A 21,070-nucleotide genomic window follows, 5' to 3' on the forward strand; every position below is an offset into this window, starting at 1 on the left:
CATGAAGGAGGCCTCAGTTGACAGCAGACAGACAGTTGCTGAGACCCTCATGGGGGGGGTGTGTGTGAGAAACTGCCGTCCAACAAACATAATCATGTCTCTAACAACAAACTGAAGTCATCTTGTAATAACTTGTTAGGTAAGGTCAAAATAAAACAACAATGGATTTTCGCAAGGATTGAATTTTTACAGTTAAATCAATAATAATTTCTTGCTTCCCCATTCAGATGTTCATTATGACCAGTTCCATGCAGTTTTGGTGAACAAAGAACCAAAGAATCTGGACATAGTCCTGTGTTATAAGCAGTCTACAGCATGTGTTGGGGTGAAACGCCAGTCTTTTGCGGTAGGCTGTGGCTGTATTGCCATTGGTGAAAGTATTAAAATTAAAGGCAGGTAGAATATATTGCTTCAACGAAAACTAACACCATTTAATTTTTTTTTGGCAGGGTTCTCAAACCAGTTTCTCAGAGAGTGACATTGATGCTCTTCTTCAGGACAGCAAGGAAAATGTACGCATTGCTAAGCCTACGCGATCGAGCTCACCTTCATACTCAAAAGAAGAGTTGTGAAAACAGTAACAGTCATTTTTCTTGTCAATGAAAATGTGATGGCTTGCTGTCTTGCATTGTATTTTTTACCCAAAATATAATGCCTGATTTCTCAGCAGTGTGAAGTGGCACAGATGATTTCAGATCAATGATAACATTTTAGATTTGTGGAATACATTTTGTCCACTAAACAAATTACAAACTTAAATCAAGTCTGATATGGAACGTGTCTGATATAGCTTAACCTAACAGAAGGCTAAGCAAACACACCCAATGAAATAATACTTTGGATTGTCTCTACGGTATTTGATATTTGTTTGTGTTTCATGTCACCACAATAAAATATAAAACAACACAAAAAAACTGATTGATATCATCAGAACTATCTACGGAACAGGAAAACCATACGTGATATGATTATTAAGGTCTGTAGTAATACCTAAATGCCTACAAAGTAACAACACCTATGTTCTAATGCCATCCCAGAAAAGTGGACAGCTTCACTGGGGCTTCAGAGCCTCACGGGCCCTGATGAAGAATCAACTGGGGCTGGAGTTTCTGTACCAGCTGATTTGTTTATGTGGTTAGCTGAACTTTGTTTTTGAATTTCTGAATATGTATTTGACTAAAGCATGCCAGCGGTTGTCATAAGTCCTTAAAGAACACCCATTTTGTTACTTAACCTTGAAGCCATGTCAAAATCTTAATTTGAGGCCATCATATCCATAATTGTATGTGGTGCTTAAATTATACAAATATTTAAATGAATGTATGTTCACACAGCAACATAAATAATGCTTTATAATGTATTTTTAATATAAAATGTATCCCTGGTAAACACGTATGAAATAATACGCCGCCTAACTCCTTATATGAGAACTAATAGGTGACGACCTATTGTATAAACAGATCATATTTTAGCAACACTTTATTATGATATTATTAAATGATTTTTCATTAAAGGTAAAAAAAAAAAAAGTCTTCATAGATGCCTACAGCTTGGATTTGAATTTTAATGTTTATTTGCTCACATATAGCAACTGCCTTTTCAAACTTTAAAATATGAGGTGACTGATTTCAGTGATGAGGTAACTGGTCGAGTCCTCGTTCCGTTTTTCTCACCATTTCGCCCTTTCCTTTAGTCTGTAGTCACTTTCTCCCGCCATGTGTGGTCACAGAGGTCGGTGAAAGCGTTCAATTGATTAACCATCAACGATCAACGATTATTTATCAAACTGAGCGTTAAAAGATTTTCTGGCTGCGGACCCTTCCCAGACGTGAAGATGTCGCCTGAGCGAATTGGAACGTGGCCCGCCTGCTGTTGCTAGGAGGTGCTGTACGAGCCCGGAAGAGTTGAAAGTGATGATGATGGTGATGATGATGGTCGTGGGGAGCTGCCCGAGATTTTTGGGAGGAATATAAGGCTCACCTTACCACCACCACCACCACCACGTCGTGGGCCATTTGTGGCGTTTTCCAGCGTCCAACTCTTGCTCGAAAGGAAAGGATATTTTACTTTGTAACCGACTTTTGAAGGTAAGAAAATGGCAATGAGTAATAGGCACGGGTTCATCAACTGCAGTTCTGCCGAGGTACTTTTGTACGAAAACGTCTGTCTGGAAAAGAAGCCGTAAATCGAGTGTGTCTTACACGAAATCTCCAAAAACCGTCGATATAAAGCTTGTCGTTTAATAGCTGGCCGCAAAAGGAAACCGACCGTGCTTCCACTGAGCTGCAGCCGGTCAGTGTGATGGCTGCAGGTCATCCTGCCGGCTTGAATTCAGTGTTATTTTGCAGACGGCATCTGCCACATGTTTTAATTCCATCCGTGCAACATCTGTGCAGCCAAGCTAACGCCCTGTATTACAATACCTGTCTGCTCCTTTTCCTATGCTGTCCACTGTCATGCACACCTTTCACAAATAAGAGACACTATTGATTACACACTTCCACGAAACGCGGAAATGAAAGTCAGTCATCCGCAGTGTCTGGTGGAAAGGAATGGCAGGAATGTGATGAGTGTGATAAAAACACTAAGGGCAGACAGAGTCTCTTTTGTTGGAGGCGATTGTCCTGCTCTTCCATTGGATCCGAGACTCCCCAGTCCATGGATCCACACCCAGTGCGTCCTCGGCTCACATGTCCACCTTCTTGTGGACGTCCATCTAATTCCACACTCTCCATCTAATTTAACAGCTTGGTGACAAGGCTACATGGTGTGTGTTTCCTATTCAGAGTGTGGATGTGTGGGTGTCCAGAGATGGAAAGCTATGAGGAGTTCTGCCTGCGGAGTTTGGCCATACTGCAGGAGGAGGAGAAATACAAGAAGATGACATGCGAAACACTGTGTTCCCTGAAAGCTTGCTCTGTCATCCACTTTCATGGAAGAGGGGTGCTTTCTCCACTGGTAAGAAAAAATAAATAAACTGGAACCTTTACCTAAGGTTCAGCAGAATTAAATTAAATCAAATCAATTAAAGTTATTTCATCCAAAGCAGACAGACAACATAGCCAATGGGTATTTTCAAGAACTTTGCAGGCTCTACTTTTGAATGTCAGGATGTCTGGTGGTTGTTTTTGGTAGAGGATCTGTTACTCTCCTGTCACGACTGTGTTTTTATATTTATGCTGCGTAGCAACAGGAAGCATTCATTCATATTTTTCAGGTACAGTAAGAAGGGAGGGTGAGATGACACATACAACAGAACAGCTAAACTTTGTTTAAAAATAACCTTTAGGGAGGTATACATTTATTGTGGGATCTACATAATATAGCTTAACATGTTGGCAGACTAGTCCCAGTTAGATAAGCAGTAGACATAGCAAAGAGAGGGGAGATAATTGATGGCTAGGAACATAAAGGCTGTTTGATTTTTAGTCAGGAGAAACCAACTCCTGGAAATGGCTGGCAAAATTAGTTTTTAGGAATAGTTAGTTGGGGAAGGGAGCAGACGGAGGTCAGAACAAGCATATGCTAGAAAGGGTATTGTTCAGTGAAACACAAAAAACCTTTAATAAATTTTGTGTTCTGGAAACCACAGCACAAAGATTTCTTGACAAATCTTCTCCCCTGTCTGATGCTATTGCTTGAGTATATAAGGCGGTAAATTGTATCAACTGTAGCTCAAAAGGTGCAAGTTTTTCAATCAGTAAGAAATTTCTTTTCTTTTTCCAGTTGAGTGCAGAGCAGCGCAGGGAGATGTGTGGCCTCAGGCAGAGGGCAGTCCAGCAAGAGATGGAGAGGCAAAACCAACAAAGGAACGTGCTTCTGGCCAAAGTTCAGGACATACTGGCTCAAGCTCAGGTCAGTAATAGAATATGTTTCTAACCGTGGGTTGTAGCTGGGATCTGGTAAGGCTGTCCAGTGTAAAAAGACATGTTTTTTATATTTATTGGTTATATTGTGGAGGCTTCCTATGTACATTTAATAGGTTATAATAGCAAAAATCAATTCATTCCATAGAAAAGAAGTAGGCAATCCCCACACACATTTTCTAAGACAGTTACAAAGCCTACACACGACATTTTTAGTCTCTTCAGAAGAAGACGAAAATGCTATAGAACTTAATTTTTTACAAACAGACTTATTCTGAAAGGTTGGGTATGAAATGGATGTGTGTGTCAGCCACAAAAGCGCAAATTTGACAGAGGGGGCAGGGCAAATAATACACTTTGGTCTTCATTGTTGCTTTTAGTTTTAGCACTCTAATCGATGAGGGTGGCACAATCAAACCGTGTTCAACACTGCTGCCTCACAACAGGAAGGTTCTGGGTTCAAAGCCTGCTTGGGGTTTGCATGTATAGAGTTCTTCATGATACTTTGACTTCCTTCCACAGTCCAAAGCTATGGATGCTCAGGTTAGTTGGTGACTCTAACTTGCTTATAGGCATCAGTATGAGCTGACTGTGATTGTTTGTAATGCTGACAATAGACTGGCAACCATGATGTACTCTGGCATCGACCAATATTAGCTGGCATAGGCTCCAGCACACACAACCCTGACAGATAAGCGGTACAGGTGTTGAATGAATGAATTATTTGATGAGTCATCATCATTACTTACTATCTCTGCACAGATAAACAAAGTACAGAGTGGCGAGGTTGAAAAGCTGCCAGTGTGCAAGTCTGCAACAGTCAGTGGGTACACTTTGGTCACTGACTCACCTGGACTCCCCAGAGACACGAAGGATCTTCAAACAACTGATTGCCCCACCACTCCACGCTCTCAGACCCCCTCCATCAATGGCTACAAAGTAGTGGAGGAAGTGAAAGTGGTGAGGAAAGAGACATATGAGGAGAAAGAGGAAGCGAACAAAGACATTAGTTTGGACAGTCTTCTTAAGAAATCAAGAGAGTATGTGAAGAGAGAGCAGAGTCAACACAGGTCGAAAGCTGTCACCCGGACTCCCCCATCTGAGATTGCCTGTGACAAGGAGAGCAAGAGCTGTTCTCCCTTGGGGGACATGGGGGTTGAGTTTGGATTTAGCCTGCATCACAGCCCAACTGGCACACCTCAGAACCAGATTCAACACCAAGCTGGTCATGACCCCAGTCTTCATCAGTCTGGCTCACTTTCACCTAGTCTACCTGACAGATATGCCCATCTCCCAAGTCCAGAGTCAAGCATTAGTCCCTGTGTCCGGAGACGTAGACCACGCCCAGTTTCAACAGGTAACATCCATATATCATTTCCCATTGGTCCAGCAGACCTTATCCCCCGAAGCCCAGGAAGGTCAGGGGAAGGTACAAACATGACGGATTGGGGAGAGGCTCTTGCAGGGGCCACAAATTACTATGATCACTGGAGCTCAGTTGGGAATGATGGTGGGGGTTGTGTTGGCAATAGCAGCAACCGTCGATCTAGTCACTGTGGTACCAGTCCAATGAAGGAAAACTATAGCCAGACTAGTGCCTCAATGTCCAGCCCAATGGGACAACATGACCATCTGGCTGCAGGATTTCGCCGGCGCTGCCACACCCTGGATAACCAGTTGCATACTTACCCCTCCGGAGTTGAGCGTATAGACCGCAGCCAAGAAAGGGTCCCTCGTTTCATGGCAGGAGTTACATGGTTGGCTCCAACTCGGCACACCCCTGTATCCCCCTTAAACCAGTCTTATGAGGTAGAGAATCCCTCACCATCTTTGCCGAGGCCCAGAATGACTCCTGACGTGGCTCCGGTCACACTCAGAATGGAGCCTGATGATCTTCAAGAGTCAAGCAATGGTAGGATCACACCATCTGTCCTCAGGAATGCATCTGAAACACAGGCCAGTGAGACAGGTAACTCTCTTTTAGAAGGAGCAAAGGAAGGTGATAAAATATTTGAATTCATAAAAGATTGGTAACTGACTTTACGTGTGTCTGTTTTTGTACAACACCAGAGGAGACACAGAGAAGAGCGTTGGCTTTAGAGGACATGCAAAGGCATTTGGAGGAGGAGCATGCCTTGCAGATGTCGCTGCTTCTGGCTGAGCAGGAGAAAGAGCAGCAGCGCCTCCGCCAGGTTAGCCCATGTAATTACAAAATATCTTTATTGCAAAGCAGAGGCAACAATGTTAGCATTCCTGTGCATCATTTTATCATTTAAAGTTTGCCAATAGAGCAACAATAAAATGTAATACATTTTCTTTGTTGTTGTAGATGTTTAAATTTATACACTTGCTTTTTTGATAATGGTGCACTTGGTACATATTTTCTTTTTATGTTTTTTTTTTTAAATTTGTTTAGGAGGTTGAGGCGACAGAGAGGAGACTGAAGGAGCAGGGGTGTGTGTGGCCTCTGAGTGGAGATGCTGGAGGATGGAATCGAAGGTCCGTAGGTGACAGCTGTTCTGTTGTGAGCCCCTCTTGTCCAGGACTAAGCCCTGCCCCCACGCCATCAGACCGATCACCTGGACACACTAGAGGTACAATCTCACCAAGCTCGTTTATCTCTGTATTGCAATATGTGACTCAATGTTGACAAAAAGCTGCAAGCTTAGGTACAGATAAATATTGCAGGCAAGTCAATGTTTATATACATATATATATATATATAAAACTGACACACCACATATAAAATGTTTATAAAATACTGTCATAAAACAGAGCAACTGGACTATCCTAATATAGAAAATTAAGATAAAGAAGTGAACTTTAAATAGACTGCAGTTGGTGCAGTGCAGTTAAGGGTTGGGCAATCATTATACTGTGCCTACATATTATGGTGAAAGATATTTAGTTTTTATTGCTGTCATTACAGCCACACAAAGCTATGATTATAAAGTCAGTAATTATGGACACAGAACCAGAGAGCAACAATTGATGGTCAAGTCCTACTTTACATTTGTTTACACAAAAACAATACACAAAAAACATCTAACTGTACATATATAGTTTGTTACGTAGTCTGGTTGTTTGTGTATTTTTGTCCTGTAGTAACAAACTTTTACAAAAGCTTTTTTTTTACATTGTTACCTTCCAGTGTCTTTGTGTTTGATAGTGTTTTTAAATCTCTTTTTTCTTTTCATGCATCAGCTTGAGTTGAGTTGAATAGCTCAATAGCTATAACTGCCATAGATATTGTACAGTCGATATAGTAGCTGCATCTGTATATTATAATTGAAATAAGGTTTTTCTCTCTCCAGGTTTTCCAAGTCCTATCAGTTCCAGTGTGTGTTCCCCCTCTGTCCAGCCGTCAGTTTATCTGTGGGGCCCCACCTGGGCAGCAAGCAAACCGAGAGCAAGGCTAAGTCTGGTGGGTAAACCTTAGGAGACCAGAGGGAACAAGTAATCATGTATTTTTTCATTCATTTTCATGGATGAAAGTCCAAGATGAAGCATAGAATGAAAGCCGAAATATATGGGATGATTTTTAAACAAATGGAATGAAAGTCTTAACAGACGCTTGTTAACCCACCTTGGCCTTCCTTGCTGAGAAGCATGCACTTGTGTAATTTCCAATTGAGGTGTTATTTCATCTGATAATTCTTTATGAGAATCGTAAATTCCTTCAAAAATTTTCCATAATGTCCATTCAGGAAAATTTTGATGAATATGATTACTCATGAGCACTAAGAAAGTTGCTATAATGAAAATGTAATCACCAAAGTAACAAGAAGCAAATTCCAAATTACTTGTGTTATTTTTTATAAATATGACTAGCTGTTGCCAAGAAGTTTTGTAATTCAATGAAGTACTGAAATATTTCAGCTGATGATGGAACTAAAGTGGTAATGAAGACAAAATAACTATAACCTGTGTATAGCTCACATTTAATTCCATATATGAAAAGTTGATTGAGTTGAAGTTTAATGGATTTGATGTAGTCCATGATTCCTTTGGACTTGTTGGGAACACACCTGTTAGCTTTTTGCAATGATTAACATCTAGTTTTTAAACCTTCTTTTTTCCTGTCCTCACATCCTTATCTTCTTCTTTGTTGTGATTTCCAGATTCTAACAGCAGAGCAGCAGAGGGCGTTCTGTCGTATTGGCGCCATTACTCGTGGATTTCTCACACGCAGTCTGCTTAAAACAGCAAAAGTCAAGCATCTGCGTCAGACCATTGTGGTGAGATTTGAAAGCACATGCAAACAAAAGCCTTGTTTGTGAAAAATGCCCTTTTATGAATGTTGGTGGTCATGTGTTTGTCCATAGGATACACAGGAGTTCATTCGTTCATTCCAGACTGAGGCACCGCAGAAGAAATGCACCCTCTCAGCCCAAGATCTCTCCCTGCAGGAAAGAGTCAGAGCCCAGGTCTGAAAGTCAAGTAACCTTTTAAAGACAGCAGAGGTCCATCTTTTTCCATACTTACATGCATGTCCGTCTTTTATTCCTTAGTTACGTGCTGCCCTTTATGACATCCATGACATCTTCTTTGAAATGCCTCTCAAGGATCGATTAGGATTATTGCAACAGGACAGAGAGCTCCGTATTGAGAGGAAGCTGCGACACATGGTAACCACATAATCCATCACATAGTCATGCTAAATTAGAAGAAGGGAAGTTTGTTGCGTAGCTTGTCACAAAAATTTGCCTTATTAATCCAGCCGTCCATGCCTTTGTCGTATGTTGTCTGTGTTAGTACTTCTCTCATTAATTGTGTTTTCCCTTATTGTGTTGTACCTGCAGGAAAAGACCAAGTGCCCAAAGGACAGAGTAGTTCTGTCTGCAGCCACACAGAGGTCTTTGGACAGGAAAAAGAGGTAAGATGGGAAGGAAGCGTGAATGCTAATGTTCCACTGGTCAGCAGTGTTTTTATTCCATATAATTCCTGCAGAGTTGGTGAATCCCCAGTGCAGGCTAAGAAGATGCAACCGAAACCAAAGAGCCCGACTACCCACAGGTAGGGAACACACCGGTATTTCACTCTGTGCTTTAGCTTTTGTGGAAGTGGAGTTTATATCATTATTTTCCTGGGTTGATTGTCCGCAGGAAATGACTTCTCCAGATAAACTTTCCTTTTTCCTTTCCCAGAGTCCTAAAACCAAGCTTAGGGCAAAATTCTCCTGCCCCAGGGCAGCTAAATCGCCAGGGGTGAGTTTTATACTTCTTATTTCCCCATGCCTAATTGTAACTTCATTACTCAATTTGTATGAACCGCTACGATGTGTAATTGATTGAGAGACATGTACTCCATAACTGGGAAAATATGAGTTTATCCTGTTGCATAAACAAAACCAACATTCAGAGGCTATGCATGTCCCTGTTTCCATTTCACAGCTCACTTGCACATCAGTTTTGTTGGTTTCAAGTAATGAAATGTAATTCCAACCATTTTAGTCATTGTTTAAAGTGTCCATAAACACATAATCTCATCTTTATAACTGATGTCTTAAAAGTCATCACAGAACTAGTTGTTTCCTCACAGGAGCTGGTACAGAAAGACACCAGAGGAGAGGATAAAGCGCTCAGACAGCCTGAAAAAGCAGCACTCGCTGGGTTAGCAGTTGACTCAACATCTCCCGACCCGAGAACTTGAATTTTTTGTTATATTTTTAATACCAATATTGCCCCACTGACACACCAGTAAGGATTTTTGACAATTTCACGATGTTTAGCCCATATGATTGAAACTGAAATGATTGTTCTAACAGCTATACAGTAGCGGTTGTTTTTACCATCAACACATGTAGCACGATTTTACTGTCTGTTAAAGAAAGAAATCAGTGTCTGTACTGAAATGGAGTCAAGGAGAACACAACAAATGGAAATAAGTTCAAATGTATCCTCGCCTAGGAACTATGCCTTTACTATGTATAATATTTCAGCATGCTAATACTTGAGTGTTGATAAACCATAAACCTGAGACTCACTCCTGTAGCTTCAGTGTGTGATATTTATAGATTTAGTTTTTTGTCTAAGGGCTTTGGAAACCAATTTGTGCTTTGTGTTTTTTTTTTTTTTTAATTAATGGTGCCTACTTTACAGTACTGAGACTTTTCAGTTTCAACATTTGGATCGAGACACCTACAGAAAAAAAAAATCTAGTTGTTTACACCATGACACGCTGTTACATTAATGTAGCTTCACATTACAGGAGATGCACAGCAGGTGTTTAGTATTGAGTTTGCTCTTGAACTAGAACTAATTAACGTATATGATGCATGCCAAAGTCAGTCCTAATATTTATGCTTCTTTCCTAATGAGGAAATAATTAGTTAGACTGAAGAGGTTAAATGGTCAAACCACATATTAATAGAGACAACTGTCAGTAGTATGTGTTGATGTTGTTCACTGACTTTGCTGTACTTTTAATTTTTATGTTTTTTTACTTAAAATGTCATATTGTCATGTTTTCTATGACCGGAATAAATTCTGAAATTATTTGAATTTTCTTGATTCTGAATGATAATTTACAGTGAAAATGGTCTCAGGCAGGCAGAGGTTTCAGCCTACTTTGCTTCACTTTGTGCCTTCATATTGATATCTAGATATAGATATGCATGTGTGTGTACGGTCATATTTTGTCTCTTCATAAAAAATGAACTATCAGTGTATAACTTTCCATCTGTCTGGAAACTTTCCATGTTACCTTTGTGCTGCATGTTGCACAGACGGTAAAGCCCACTCAGACCAATGCATGGCTTACAGTACAATACCGAACAACGTAAACAACATTGACTACAAAATTTGGAGTTGGACAAACTGGACATTAACAAGGTTGGAGGCTACAACTCACAATTTCAGCTGCAAACTTTAGGGCCTTTTCCAACAGCACCAATGATAGACACTAAACAACATAGATCAGTCTTTATTAGAAGGTATACAGATTCAATCTACCAACTAAAGTCATGAAGCTAAATGACAGACAGGTACACAAGAAAATGTCTAAAAAGTTTTGACTCGTGAAACACAACAAAGTCTTTTTATCTTAAGGGTGAACACCCAAGACCCCAAGTAACCCACAATGTTCAAAAACAAAGTCAAAGTACCAAAAAATAAACAAACAAACAAAAAATTAACTCACTTGGAAAGAACAATGATAATAAATTGTTTGAGGACAAATCCAGAGACATCCTGCAGGGACATTCAGGGCTCTGCTGCCTCTCTCCATGAATAAACCTGAAAAATCCACCAAAGATAAACAGTTACTGGATGTTTATGCATCTGTCTGGATGCACACGTTGAATAAACATTTTGGCTAAAAACGTACCTGCACATATCATTGAGTCAGTGCAGCTTCTGCTCTGGTAGATCAATGCTGGTGTCAGTAAAAACAAAGTTTACATTACTCAGTATAACCAAAACCTCTTCAGCACATGATGGAAATATTTGGTTTTACCCATTTTATATTTCTCCCTCTGGGCTGGACTTCAGCATATCGTATTTTTTCTTCACCATGTCATACTCCGCTGAAACATCTAAAAGAAAAAAAAGAAAAAATAAAGTTTTGTAATTTATTCATGTCACTGATAGTCATATTTCAGTGGTCTGTGTAAATGATTTTGTTAGGTTCTCTACCTGGGATGGTTGAATGATCCATCTTGAATGACAGCTCAACTGATTCCGTCAAGGTTTTATTCAGCATTTTCAGGATTTCCCCCTAAATCAGCACCCAAATCACTCATGACTACTTCTGAATTGTACATTAATCAGATGTTTGTGTTAAATTGTTACTACTAACAGACTTTTGTATGTGTCTGTCCATGAATAATTCTAATTGTACATTTATAAAGGACTCCAGAGTTTTAGGAGGAAAAACTCCTTAAAATGTGTCAAATGTGACTGACCTCCAAGTTTGTCAAGTTCTGCAACAGAATTTTCTTCGCTTGCTCAAACATGATGTTCTTTGAACCCCTCACATGACACTCAACGGTGGACCTCATGTTGTTCAGCATGCCTGGTCCACTGAATGTTGCTGCTTCTGTGATAAAATAGGAAAATGTGGTGAAAACGAATCTATCTGAAAATTATGATTCATGCAAATGTGTGTTATTACTGACAGGGAGTATTTATAATTATATAATAATCTTCTTTATTACTTTCATAGCAGCTCTTCATGCAGTCTTCGATTGTCTGCACGAGGCTGCCGTAGATCATTTTCTTACGCTCACGAATGAGTTTGTTGAGTTTTGTCTTTATCTTTTCTTCCTGAATGAAAAAACATTTAAAATTTGACTGGCATTCATATCTTATAAACCATTTATTTTTTTTTAAGCAGATTTTGACAGCAGGAGCTGATTTTCAAACCTCAGTTTTGAGAAAAGTCAGTTGGAGTTCGACAGCTTTGTTCTGTTGTATGAGCCGCTCAGTTTGAAGTGAAAATGCTTTGATGACTCCATTGAACGGTTCACATTGTCTTTCATTTCTGAAAAATATTAACAAGTTATAATGTGTCAAACATTTACTGTACTGTCAAAATCATAATTTTTCAAAGGTGACAGGACTTGCTTGAGATTTGTGAAATTATTTATACATCTATCTTTTTATGGAATATAATGATTATCTGTCAGGGCTGGAGCTGATCACAGCTGTCACTGGATGAGGGCAGACTACACATTGATCAGGTCACCAGCCTGTCAGAGGGCTGATGAAGGTTCTTGATTAGGGTGTTTTTTTTTTTTTTTTGTTGATTAAAAAAGAGAAGAAAGGTAATTTCTTACGGGAAAGTCTTCCTGAATTTCTCATTAATGCTGTCAGTCAGGTGAGAACTTAACTTCTCATTCATGTTCATTGTTTTCCCTTTTTTTGGTTTGTAGGTGCCGTTGTTTTCAACCACATACTTCAGTGTTTTGTGAAAACCACGATTCTTTCCTTTTAATGTCTGCAATAGGAAAAAACATCTTTTAAGACATTTATAAATGAAATGGAAAATCCACTGTTTAAATTAAATGGATGTGATTGAAATACATACGGGAAACAAGACCGAATTCAGCTTTTTTTCACAGGAATCTTTGGATTTTTCAACCCCCTCAGTCAGACACTTTTTAAAATCCATATAGACTTCTCCCAGGGCTTTTCTGATTTTATCAAGTTCCTCCCTCAGGGTTGTTTGAAGCTGTGTGTGCACACGTTCAGTTTGGCCGGCCTGAAAGCAAACACATTTGTATGGAAGCCTGTTGGTTTTGAGCACCATTTAATTGATGTGGTTATACATCCTCCCTGAAATAAACTGAATGCACCAAATCACTTCAGCTGCTGGATTTATTTTCTGTTGGTTTAAAATTACATGTTGATTCTGATTCACATTAAAACATTGTAATTCAAAAGTCAGTGAAATATCCAGTATTTGACTTTCCCATGGTTTCATATAATTTGTGTGTTGTTAACTCATTTAATATTAATTTTGGTAATATTAATGACAGTGGAGGTGATTAATGAAAGTGAAAGTTTTATTACTGGATCTTACCACTTTGCTGTATCTCGCTCCATGAATCAGTGAGATAATTCCAAGAGCTCCAAACACGTAGTTTACTGTATCGGAGTGAGAGTCATCGAGCTCTTGCAGGAACTCCTGAAGTTTGGGTATTTCTGTTGAAAAATAGTTTGTGTTTTACACATTTACATCTTCAAATTTAAACTGTTAGGAAAGGAAGTACATATTTGAACTTTGCATTGTCTTTGGTGGAGACTTCACCTACCAGTGTCCTCTGGTTCTAGACGTTTTCTTTTTAGAAACTCTTTGGAGCTCACTGTGAACACTTTGAAACACTCCTCGCTGAAGTGTTTCTGAAAAAGAGGAATGTTTAAATTCAAACATAATCTTTTATTTGCAAGAAATATTAAATGTTTTTGTCACTTTGTATAACTCACATTAATCTTGTGTTTCTTTCTGAAGTTTGTCATCACTGCTTCCTTGGCTTCCCTGTTTCTTTTAAATATGGCAGCACGAACCTCAGCAGCAGAACTATAAAACATATTTGTATGACAGAGGGACTGTGGTTTCTCAGACTGCTGTTTTTGTGGCTGTAAACTCAAATGTAGGCCCTAACAGGGAAATAAACTAACAGTCAAGGAGACACTCAGTACAAGAGTGTGGAAGAGAAATTGGTTTCTTGCTGATGTTTCCTGTGTTACCAGGGATCAGATTTTCTGAAACAGAAATTCTAAATTTGTTGAGGAGTGAGTGGAGACATGAATGGCTGAGGAGCTGAAGGATCAAGAAAACCTGGCAGCCTCAAACCTACATACAGCTGGAACAATTTCTGTCGGGTCATTAATAATCAGTAAATCGTTATCTACATAAATTGGTGTGGTACAGCTTCAGAAGGTTATTGTTAATCACTTACTTAACATCCAAATCTGTAATGAAATCAGACTTTGTGCAGATGAAGTGAACCTGCTGACATTCGCCACCATTTCCCATGAGGCTACTGGCATTTTCCAGGATGTCCCAGGCTTCTGCATCTGATGCTGCTCGTTTGATTTCGGTGACAATCCACACAGTAGAACAGCATCCAACAATCTGAAGAGACATGGCAGCAAGATAATTATGCACAATAACCTCCACACCGAAAAAAATAAAAATAAAAAAATCACAATAAAAGGCAGAGCATGTTACTAACCTACCTCCTTCCACATTTTATCTCTACTCTTGTTATAGTCCCCATTTCCAGGAAGATCCACAAGTGTGACATGTTGGAGCAGATCATTATGAGGCACCCTGACAGTCACGCACTTTATGAGCGGCCAGTAAAACCTCTTTATGTCACCATCTTGTCCTGTCGAGTCACTTTTTGTGTATTTGACAAGTTTTGCAGATAACTCTCTTGCCTGTGATGAATAATAACAAAATATTGTAAGGAAATGAAATAATTTTCATTTGACACACATTCAAAGTACTTTACAAATTGCAAAAAACTAATAAGATTAAAGAGAACTTTAAAAGAGAGCAAAGAAAGATTGGGAACAGTACTACAATACTACTCAAGAAATGATTGCTCTATAAAAAGATCGTCAGTAGATGGAATGGAGAACGACGAAGTCCTGATCTAATCCGATCTATTGCTGTTTTTCTGTATGACCTGAGCCAGAACAAGAGAGCTCAACCCAATTTTACACCCTTTCAGAAAAGTGTGACCAAAAGAGTGAAAGGCAACAATGAGACTTTTTAATGCATGTGAGTTTTGCGTGTGTGGTGACGCAGTGGTGTCACTGTTTTTCTACTGAAGGATAAATCTAATTTAGGTCTGGAGAGGAGCATATGTAGATGTGTGAAGTCCGTTCTTTTTTTAATTTGCTTTTCAAAGACTTCTTTCTGTTTTACATTTCAAATTGTTGTTGAACTAACCAGTTTGAAACATCGAGCCTTTGCAGAGGTTTTATCAACCTTGGCAGATGGTTTCTAACATCTACTCTGTCATTTCTATTCATCTTACTCACTGATTCAAATGTCAAAATTTTCTTTCCTTCTTCTCTGTTTTGGAGAAATTCTGGGATTTCTTTGAACCATTTTTTGTCCATGAGGTCATCAGGGGACACTTTCTTCCATTCTTCTCCATAAACCGCTGACAGCTTTTCTCCAATGTCACCACCACCATCATCATCATCGTCATCATCATCATTTTCTTTCTGAGCTCCATCCTTCAGAATACGATCCATAGACCATAACTCATCTTTCCAATCCTAAAAAGCAAAATTATATTAATTTCATTTAAATGAATGAAATGTCACCAGCGGCTGTATATTTGCAGCTATACTGTACCTTTTTAACTATTTACAAGTAAAGAGAATTTTACCTCTTTTGAAATTAACTCAATTTCTGCCTCAAACTTTGAGTTCTTTGTGTTTGCCTCCACTTTAATCATGACTGAGGTGCAGGCCCTGACATCTCCAGAGGGCAAAAGATTCTTCACTCCAATGACAGCATTTATCAAAGAGCTCTTTCCAGCTCCAGTTTGACCAAAAACACCAACCAGCTCCCTCTTTTCCGTCTCCAAATCACCAATTTTAGCTCTGTTGTACAAGATAGTTAAGAATGTTTACTGATTTGTACATATTCCCTTTAAAATAAACGTAAAGTAAAATAAAATAAAGTATTGAAGGCTGGTCTGCATTGACAAAGATGTAGATCGTTAGCAAAATATAATGCTGAACAAATATGAACCCCTGATAACTACTTAAATGTAATGTCATAATCATAATGCTCAGCAAAGTTTCCTGTCTCCCTCGGCTTCTTTTTTGTTTGAAAATGTCATTCTTGGGCTGGACAGGAAACAGAAAACTACCTTCAGCAAAACATCAAAAAGTAACTTTTCCTTACATGGCAAACACATGATTACAAAGAAATTTGTTGATGAAGACTCTTGGTACTTACTTCAGAAAATCGTTGAGCTTTGTCTTCTCTTCATTGTCCAGTTTCTTACGGACATGTTCCATTATTCCTTTCACATCAGCAAGTATGATTTTTTCTGTCAGTGTAAAAGTAAAGAAAAATTCAGCAAAAAACAAAAAATAGTGTTCTCAAGAAAAGAATACCCTCAGAGTCCATCATTAGGCTCATGGCATGGTGACATTATCATTAAATAACACACCAGCGATCAACCAGCAATTATTTTCTATGACCAAGAAGCATCATTTCTATACAAAGACATTTTCATTAGAAAGAATATTCAACCCTGTGTTAGCCTGTAGGTTCACATAGTTTGGAGAGTGATATAAATACCTGAGTATGCTGGCAGTTTTTTGTCACGTCGTCGTTTGCCAGCTGGTGACTGCTGGGGGCTCCCTGTGAGTTCTCCCTGTACATCCAACCTTCTCTTTCCTTTTTGGATATTAACAGACCAAAAAGAAGAGGAGACTTCTATGAACACTGATACAAACACTAAATACAATCAGTAAGATGTACGATATCTCACCTCCATCACTTGTGCCACTAGTTGACGGGCCAACCTGAAGATCAACAGTATTTGACTTAAAAACACAATTTCATCAAGAAACATATTACCACAGTCTTCTTCTAACAGACTTCCTCATCCTCCAGAAACACAACAAATGAATACCTCAGTCAAAAAGGGCTTTGTCACTCAGATCTACATGTATGAAGAAGAGAGAAACGTTCACTGATTACAGGCCTGTTAAATTCTTACCTGGACAGACTCAGCTGCTTCTTCAGACTCCTGTTGAAACAAAGTGTACCGAAGATTTAAAGAGTGAGCAGCCGCTGAAAACATGATCTGTATGACTGCAATTAATATCTTAGATTGCAATTAATTCTATGAAACTGTTTAACTTACATGAGCAGAAACATCAGGTATTTTGTCCTCTGTTGCATTTTGTTCTGCCTGGTGACAAGAACAGAAAATATTTGCTCATCCAGAACAGGAAAGAAAATTTAAGTCTTGTCAGTCCATCTGGAGATATCATTAGGACATTTAACTACATCACCTTTAACAGCTTGTCTTCACATAAATGAAATTTAATATGGAAAATACAGGACATATATAAAGGATTTTACAGAACAGAACGTTACCTTTAACCTCTCTAGTCTCTTCTTGAATTTCAACCTTGGGCCTGCCTTTGGTATCAAGTCTTTAATTTCCTGATCATCAAGACAGTAAAAACTTTCTTTGTCAATTTCTTCTTCTGTAATTTAAAAGAGAAAATTTTCAGTCAAATAAAAGTCATTCAAAATAATTCATCCACTTTGTTGCTATTATTTTAGGTGAGTTGAAGAAAAGAGGGGAAATTGCCAGATTTGTGTCCCTGTAGAAAGATGGTGTTACTTTACCTTCAAATTTCTGAATCAACTCGCCGAAATTCCATTCACGTAATTTGTTACAAACAAACTCATCCATGTCCAAGAAAAGGAACTGAAACGTGAACAGATAAGTGCAGTGTTTACTGATGAAAGTGTCATGGCTCATTGTTTTGTTTTGCCTTCTGTTGCTCTGTGTTGCTCTCCCTGTGTTTTTTCCCACTGGGTGTTTCTGCTCTCCTCCTCCTCCTGAGGAAACACACCTGCCCTGCATTTACCGCCAATCGCTCCCCTACATAAACCCTCCTCGGCCCTCTGCACTGAGCTGTTGTGTTTATGCCTGTTTTGTAATAGTGTCTGTTGTGGGGAATTCATATAATATGTTTGAATCATAATCTGGTAGTGTAACAGTAAAGCAGAACAGCCTATGTAATCGTGGCCTTGAGAAAACTGCTCTGAACAAGAAAAAGGGGGGAACCCGAGAACTGCAAAGACTCACTGTCATTCGAACACAGAAAAACAACTCCATAATAGGAAAATATACCAGAGCATAGGGGGATCCAGGGGTACAAAAGACGAGGACCTCTCTTTGTTGTTACTTTGTCTTTTTAGAACATCGAGCTCTGTCTCAGTTTCCTCTTTTTGTTGTACTTTTTGTTGTTGAGGACTTGGTTTTAGCTCATCTGTTTCTGCATTGGGGTCCAGTTTTTGGTGAGCTCTGGCATAAAGCCATGGATATATTCATTTAATTCACGTTTTTAGAACATTTTACATGTTTAAAACACTGAATTAGATTAAAATAAAACATTTGAAAGGCTGCAGTAGTTCGTGGTCGTAACATGGTTTTGATCTACAACAGGCATGTCCAAAGTCCGGGCGGCCTTTTGTGACCAGAGTCAGTACAAAGGTTACAAAAATGCATTTTATGTTTCACCAAAAGGTGCCAGCAGCGCCATGTAGCTGCGCAGGAGCCCTTCTGACCAACTTCTAAAACATCAGTAAGAAAAGGAAAGAGACACCAGTTGAAACATGCTAACACCTATGATGGGCTAACAGGGAGGGAAAAACTGAAGCAACTAGAAGCTGTTTTTACGTCACAGCAGCGTTTCTTCACACAATTAAATACTTAATTTGCATTTAATTTTAATGGTTCAAGGAATGTGAGGCAGAATAGATCAAATTACAACTACTTGATAAGGTTCACATATTTAACCAAAAGTAGAACACGGGACTTACCAAAAAAAGGAAGATCAGGAAGTGACACCAACTGAAAAATGATAAAAAATACAAAAGGTAGGTGAGAGAGTCAAAGAGTGAGTAGGTTGTCAGTCTGAGGTGTCTAAAGGGATCTAATGCCTGTTCACATCCATCATGCAGCCTCAATCACTGACAGAAGAATGAAGAACACCAATGAAGAATACAGCCAGCTCAAACGGCAAAAGTAAAGTTAGGGTGGGGCAGATGAGTCTTGAATTTCCAGGAAACAGAGAGACGAAGAGGCTGCAAAAGTGAAACTAAACATTTTCAAATCATGACAACGTTTCACAGAGGAAATGGGTTTCAAACTGCCCCCACACTGTGACTAAAAAAACACTTTGTGCACGTACTAATATATGATCATCCAGACCTGGCAACATCTCAGATAGTTCTCGGTTTTACCCAGATAAACAAGCAACAAAAAAGCGACACGACTTCTAAAGTAAATTTAAAAAGGCCCAACCAGTGCCCTAAATACTACTTAGAGAGAGCCAATTTGATAACAGTGTGTATCATGTTTGCTGGAACACAGTAAATATCTTTCATCTATTAGGAGGAAATACTGGGCACCTCCAAAGTAAATAAAACTATAAAAATAAATAAATAAATAGTCCTCTTCATTCAGGTAGACCGACAGCGCCTTGAGGATGCACTCACTTTTCACATCAGTGTTGTCAGTCTGAATATGTGGACCACACAATGTATGCCAGGAAACAAAAACATGAGGAAAACCATTTTAACCAACAGGGAGACTAAATGTCACACACATTATGCCACATTAAAAAAAGGACACATTTTTTTTCTTCCAAATGTAACCTGTTTCATCTTCATCAATCATTTTTTTTTATAGATATACGGAGGAGAGGTAGTGGAAACCCTCTCAAAATCCAGTCGAGTAGTGTAGAGTAGGCACTAGCAGTGGAAAGTCACTAAGTGACACAGCCTGGATTGTTATTTGAGTTCATTTTGTCAAATCTACCAAAAGTCAGAATTATAATCAAATCATTCTTAAAGTGAAAAAGGTTCCCCACTTTCCAAGTTGTCTTACTTCTCTCTTCTCCCCATTACATTTCCTCTTAAAATGTCAACATTACAGTGATGGCCCCTTTGTTTTACCTGTGTCATGGGTATGAGGAGGCTCTTCATCTTTCTTCCCTGAGCAGTTTTGATGAGTGACCATCCAGCTCGGAGAAGAAACCAACTGTCGTTATCCTCTTGAACTCAGCACTTAACTTGAAAACGGGTACAGAGAAATGCCAGTGCATTAGTTTAACAATCATAATTTTCCACCAAATCTTGGAAGAATTGTTTGGAAACATTTTGTGTGTGTGTGTCCTTAACCGCTAATGTGAGCTAATGCTAATACGACGCTAAGCACACGTGGAATACGAAAACATTCTGTGACGAAATGAATCGCTGAAAATCGGAGAGCTGACACTGACATTTCTGTGCAGTGGCTAATTTTGATCGTACCGCTCTCACTTCTCTTCCGGCTGCTGCCAGTCTGCGATCTTCTGCAACCTCGGCGGTAAAGTTGGTACATGCAGTCCCTTCTCGCTCACTACTGCCACCTTCTGTTCTGGAGTTGTACGCGCGATTTGGTATCTCACCCAACAGGCATCAGGTTCTGACAGCATAACTGAATTTGGGAAATGCTAAGTTATTGCACATCATGCTAAAATAGCTTAACTTAATGATGTTCAACAAATGGCTGTGTGCAATGGGTGCACTGCTTTTGGTTTAAATGCTACTCTGATTTTAGGGAGTTTCAACGTTTGATTGGAGACATCTGAAGAAAAAAAAAACAAACAAAAAAAAAAACCCTTAATCTATTTGTTTACACTGACATTAATGTAACTTAATGTAACAGGTGGCAGCATAGCGGTATAGGGGTTAGCACTGTTGCCCCAGAAAAAGAAGGTTGTGGGTTTGGTTCCAGGGCCTTTCTGTACAGAGTTTGCATGTTCTCCCTGTTTATTGTCAGCCTCTCTGCCACTTATTAATTGAAAATAAAGGTATTAAAATCTCCATAAAATAAGAAAAAAGGGGTATTGCGAGACATAAAGCTCTACTGGGGCACAAGTCCCCCATTTCTTATATCTTTCTGAAAAAATGAAGGATCAGAGTGTGCAACACAA

General features: G+C 39.1%; 2 protein-coding genes across 3 annotated transcripts; one reads left to right on the top strand and one right to left on the bottom strand.

The window, feature by feature from the left end:
- The first annotated feature begins 2,764 nt into the window (after positions 1-2,764).
- Positions 2,765-10,530, top strand: ccp110 (centriolar coiled-coil protein 110). Its single transcript, XM_029507753.1, is given in 14 exon segments — positions 2,765-2,803; positions 2,806-2,958; positions 3,727-3,855; positions 4,629-5,835; positions 5,937-6,058; positions 6,283-6,460; positions 7,181-7,290; positions 7,988-8,104; positions 8,192-8,293; positions 8,378-8,494; positions 8,669-8,742; positions 8,817-8,882; positions 9,014-9,073; positions 9,408-10,530. Coding segments are annotated over 14 exon segments (2,550 nt in total). The 3' UTR covers positions 9,484-10,530.
- A 244-nt stretch (positions 10,531-10,774) lies between these two features.
- On the bottom strand, positions 10,775-20,414 carry LOC115047080 (nuclear GTPase SLIP-GC-like). Of its 2 annotated transcripts, XM_029507755.1 has the most exons (25): positions 20,049-20,414; positions 18,912-18,942; positions 17,709-17,790; positions 17,451-17,563; positions 17,215-17,262; positions 17,068-17,097; positions 16,837-16,870; positions 16,644-16,742; positions 16,296-16,389; positions 15,718-15,934; positions 15,362-15,604; positions 14,549-14,752; positions 14,269-14,444; positions 13,793-13,886; positions 13,621-13,708; positions 13,389-13,510; positions 12,894-13,067; positions 12,643-12,803; positions 12,230-12,347; positions 12,022-12,130; positions 11,770-11,903; positions 11,501-11,582; positions 11,322-11,400; positions 11,193-11,240; positions 10,775-11,101 (listed from the first exon to the last, which is right to left on the bottom strand). In XM_029507755.1, exons 3-23 carry the CDS (start codon positions 17,773-17,775, stop codon positions 11,327-11,329), a joined length of 2,481 nt encoding a protein of 826 aa, XP_029363615.1. In that variant the 5' UTR covers positions 17,776-17,790; positions 18,912-18,942; positions 20,049-20,414; the 3' UTR covers positions 10,775-11,101; positions 11,193-11,240; positions 11,322-11,326. The 2 variants fall into 2 exon arrangements, with proteins under 2 accessions (XP_029363615.1, XP_029363614.1); XM_029507754.1 differs by lacking the exon at positions 20,049-20,414 and having other exon boundaries at positions 18,912-19,141.
- Between the last annotated feature and the right edge of the window lie 656 nt (positions 20,415-21,070).

The sequence above is a fragment of the Echeneis naucrates genome, chromosome 8 (assembly GCF_900963305.1).
Source record: "Echeneis naucrates chromosome 8, fEcheNa1.1, whole genome shotgun sequence".
Classification (NCBI taxonomy): Eukaryota; Metazoa; Chordata; class Actinopteri; order Carangiformes; family Echeneidae; genus Echeneis; species Echeneis naucrates.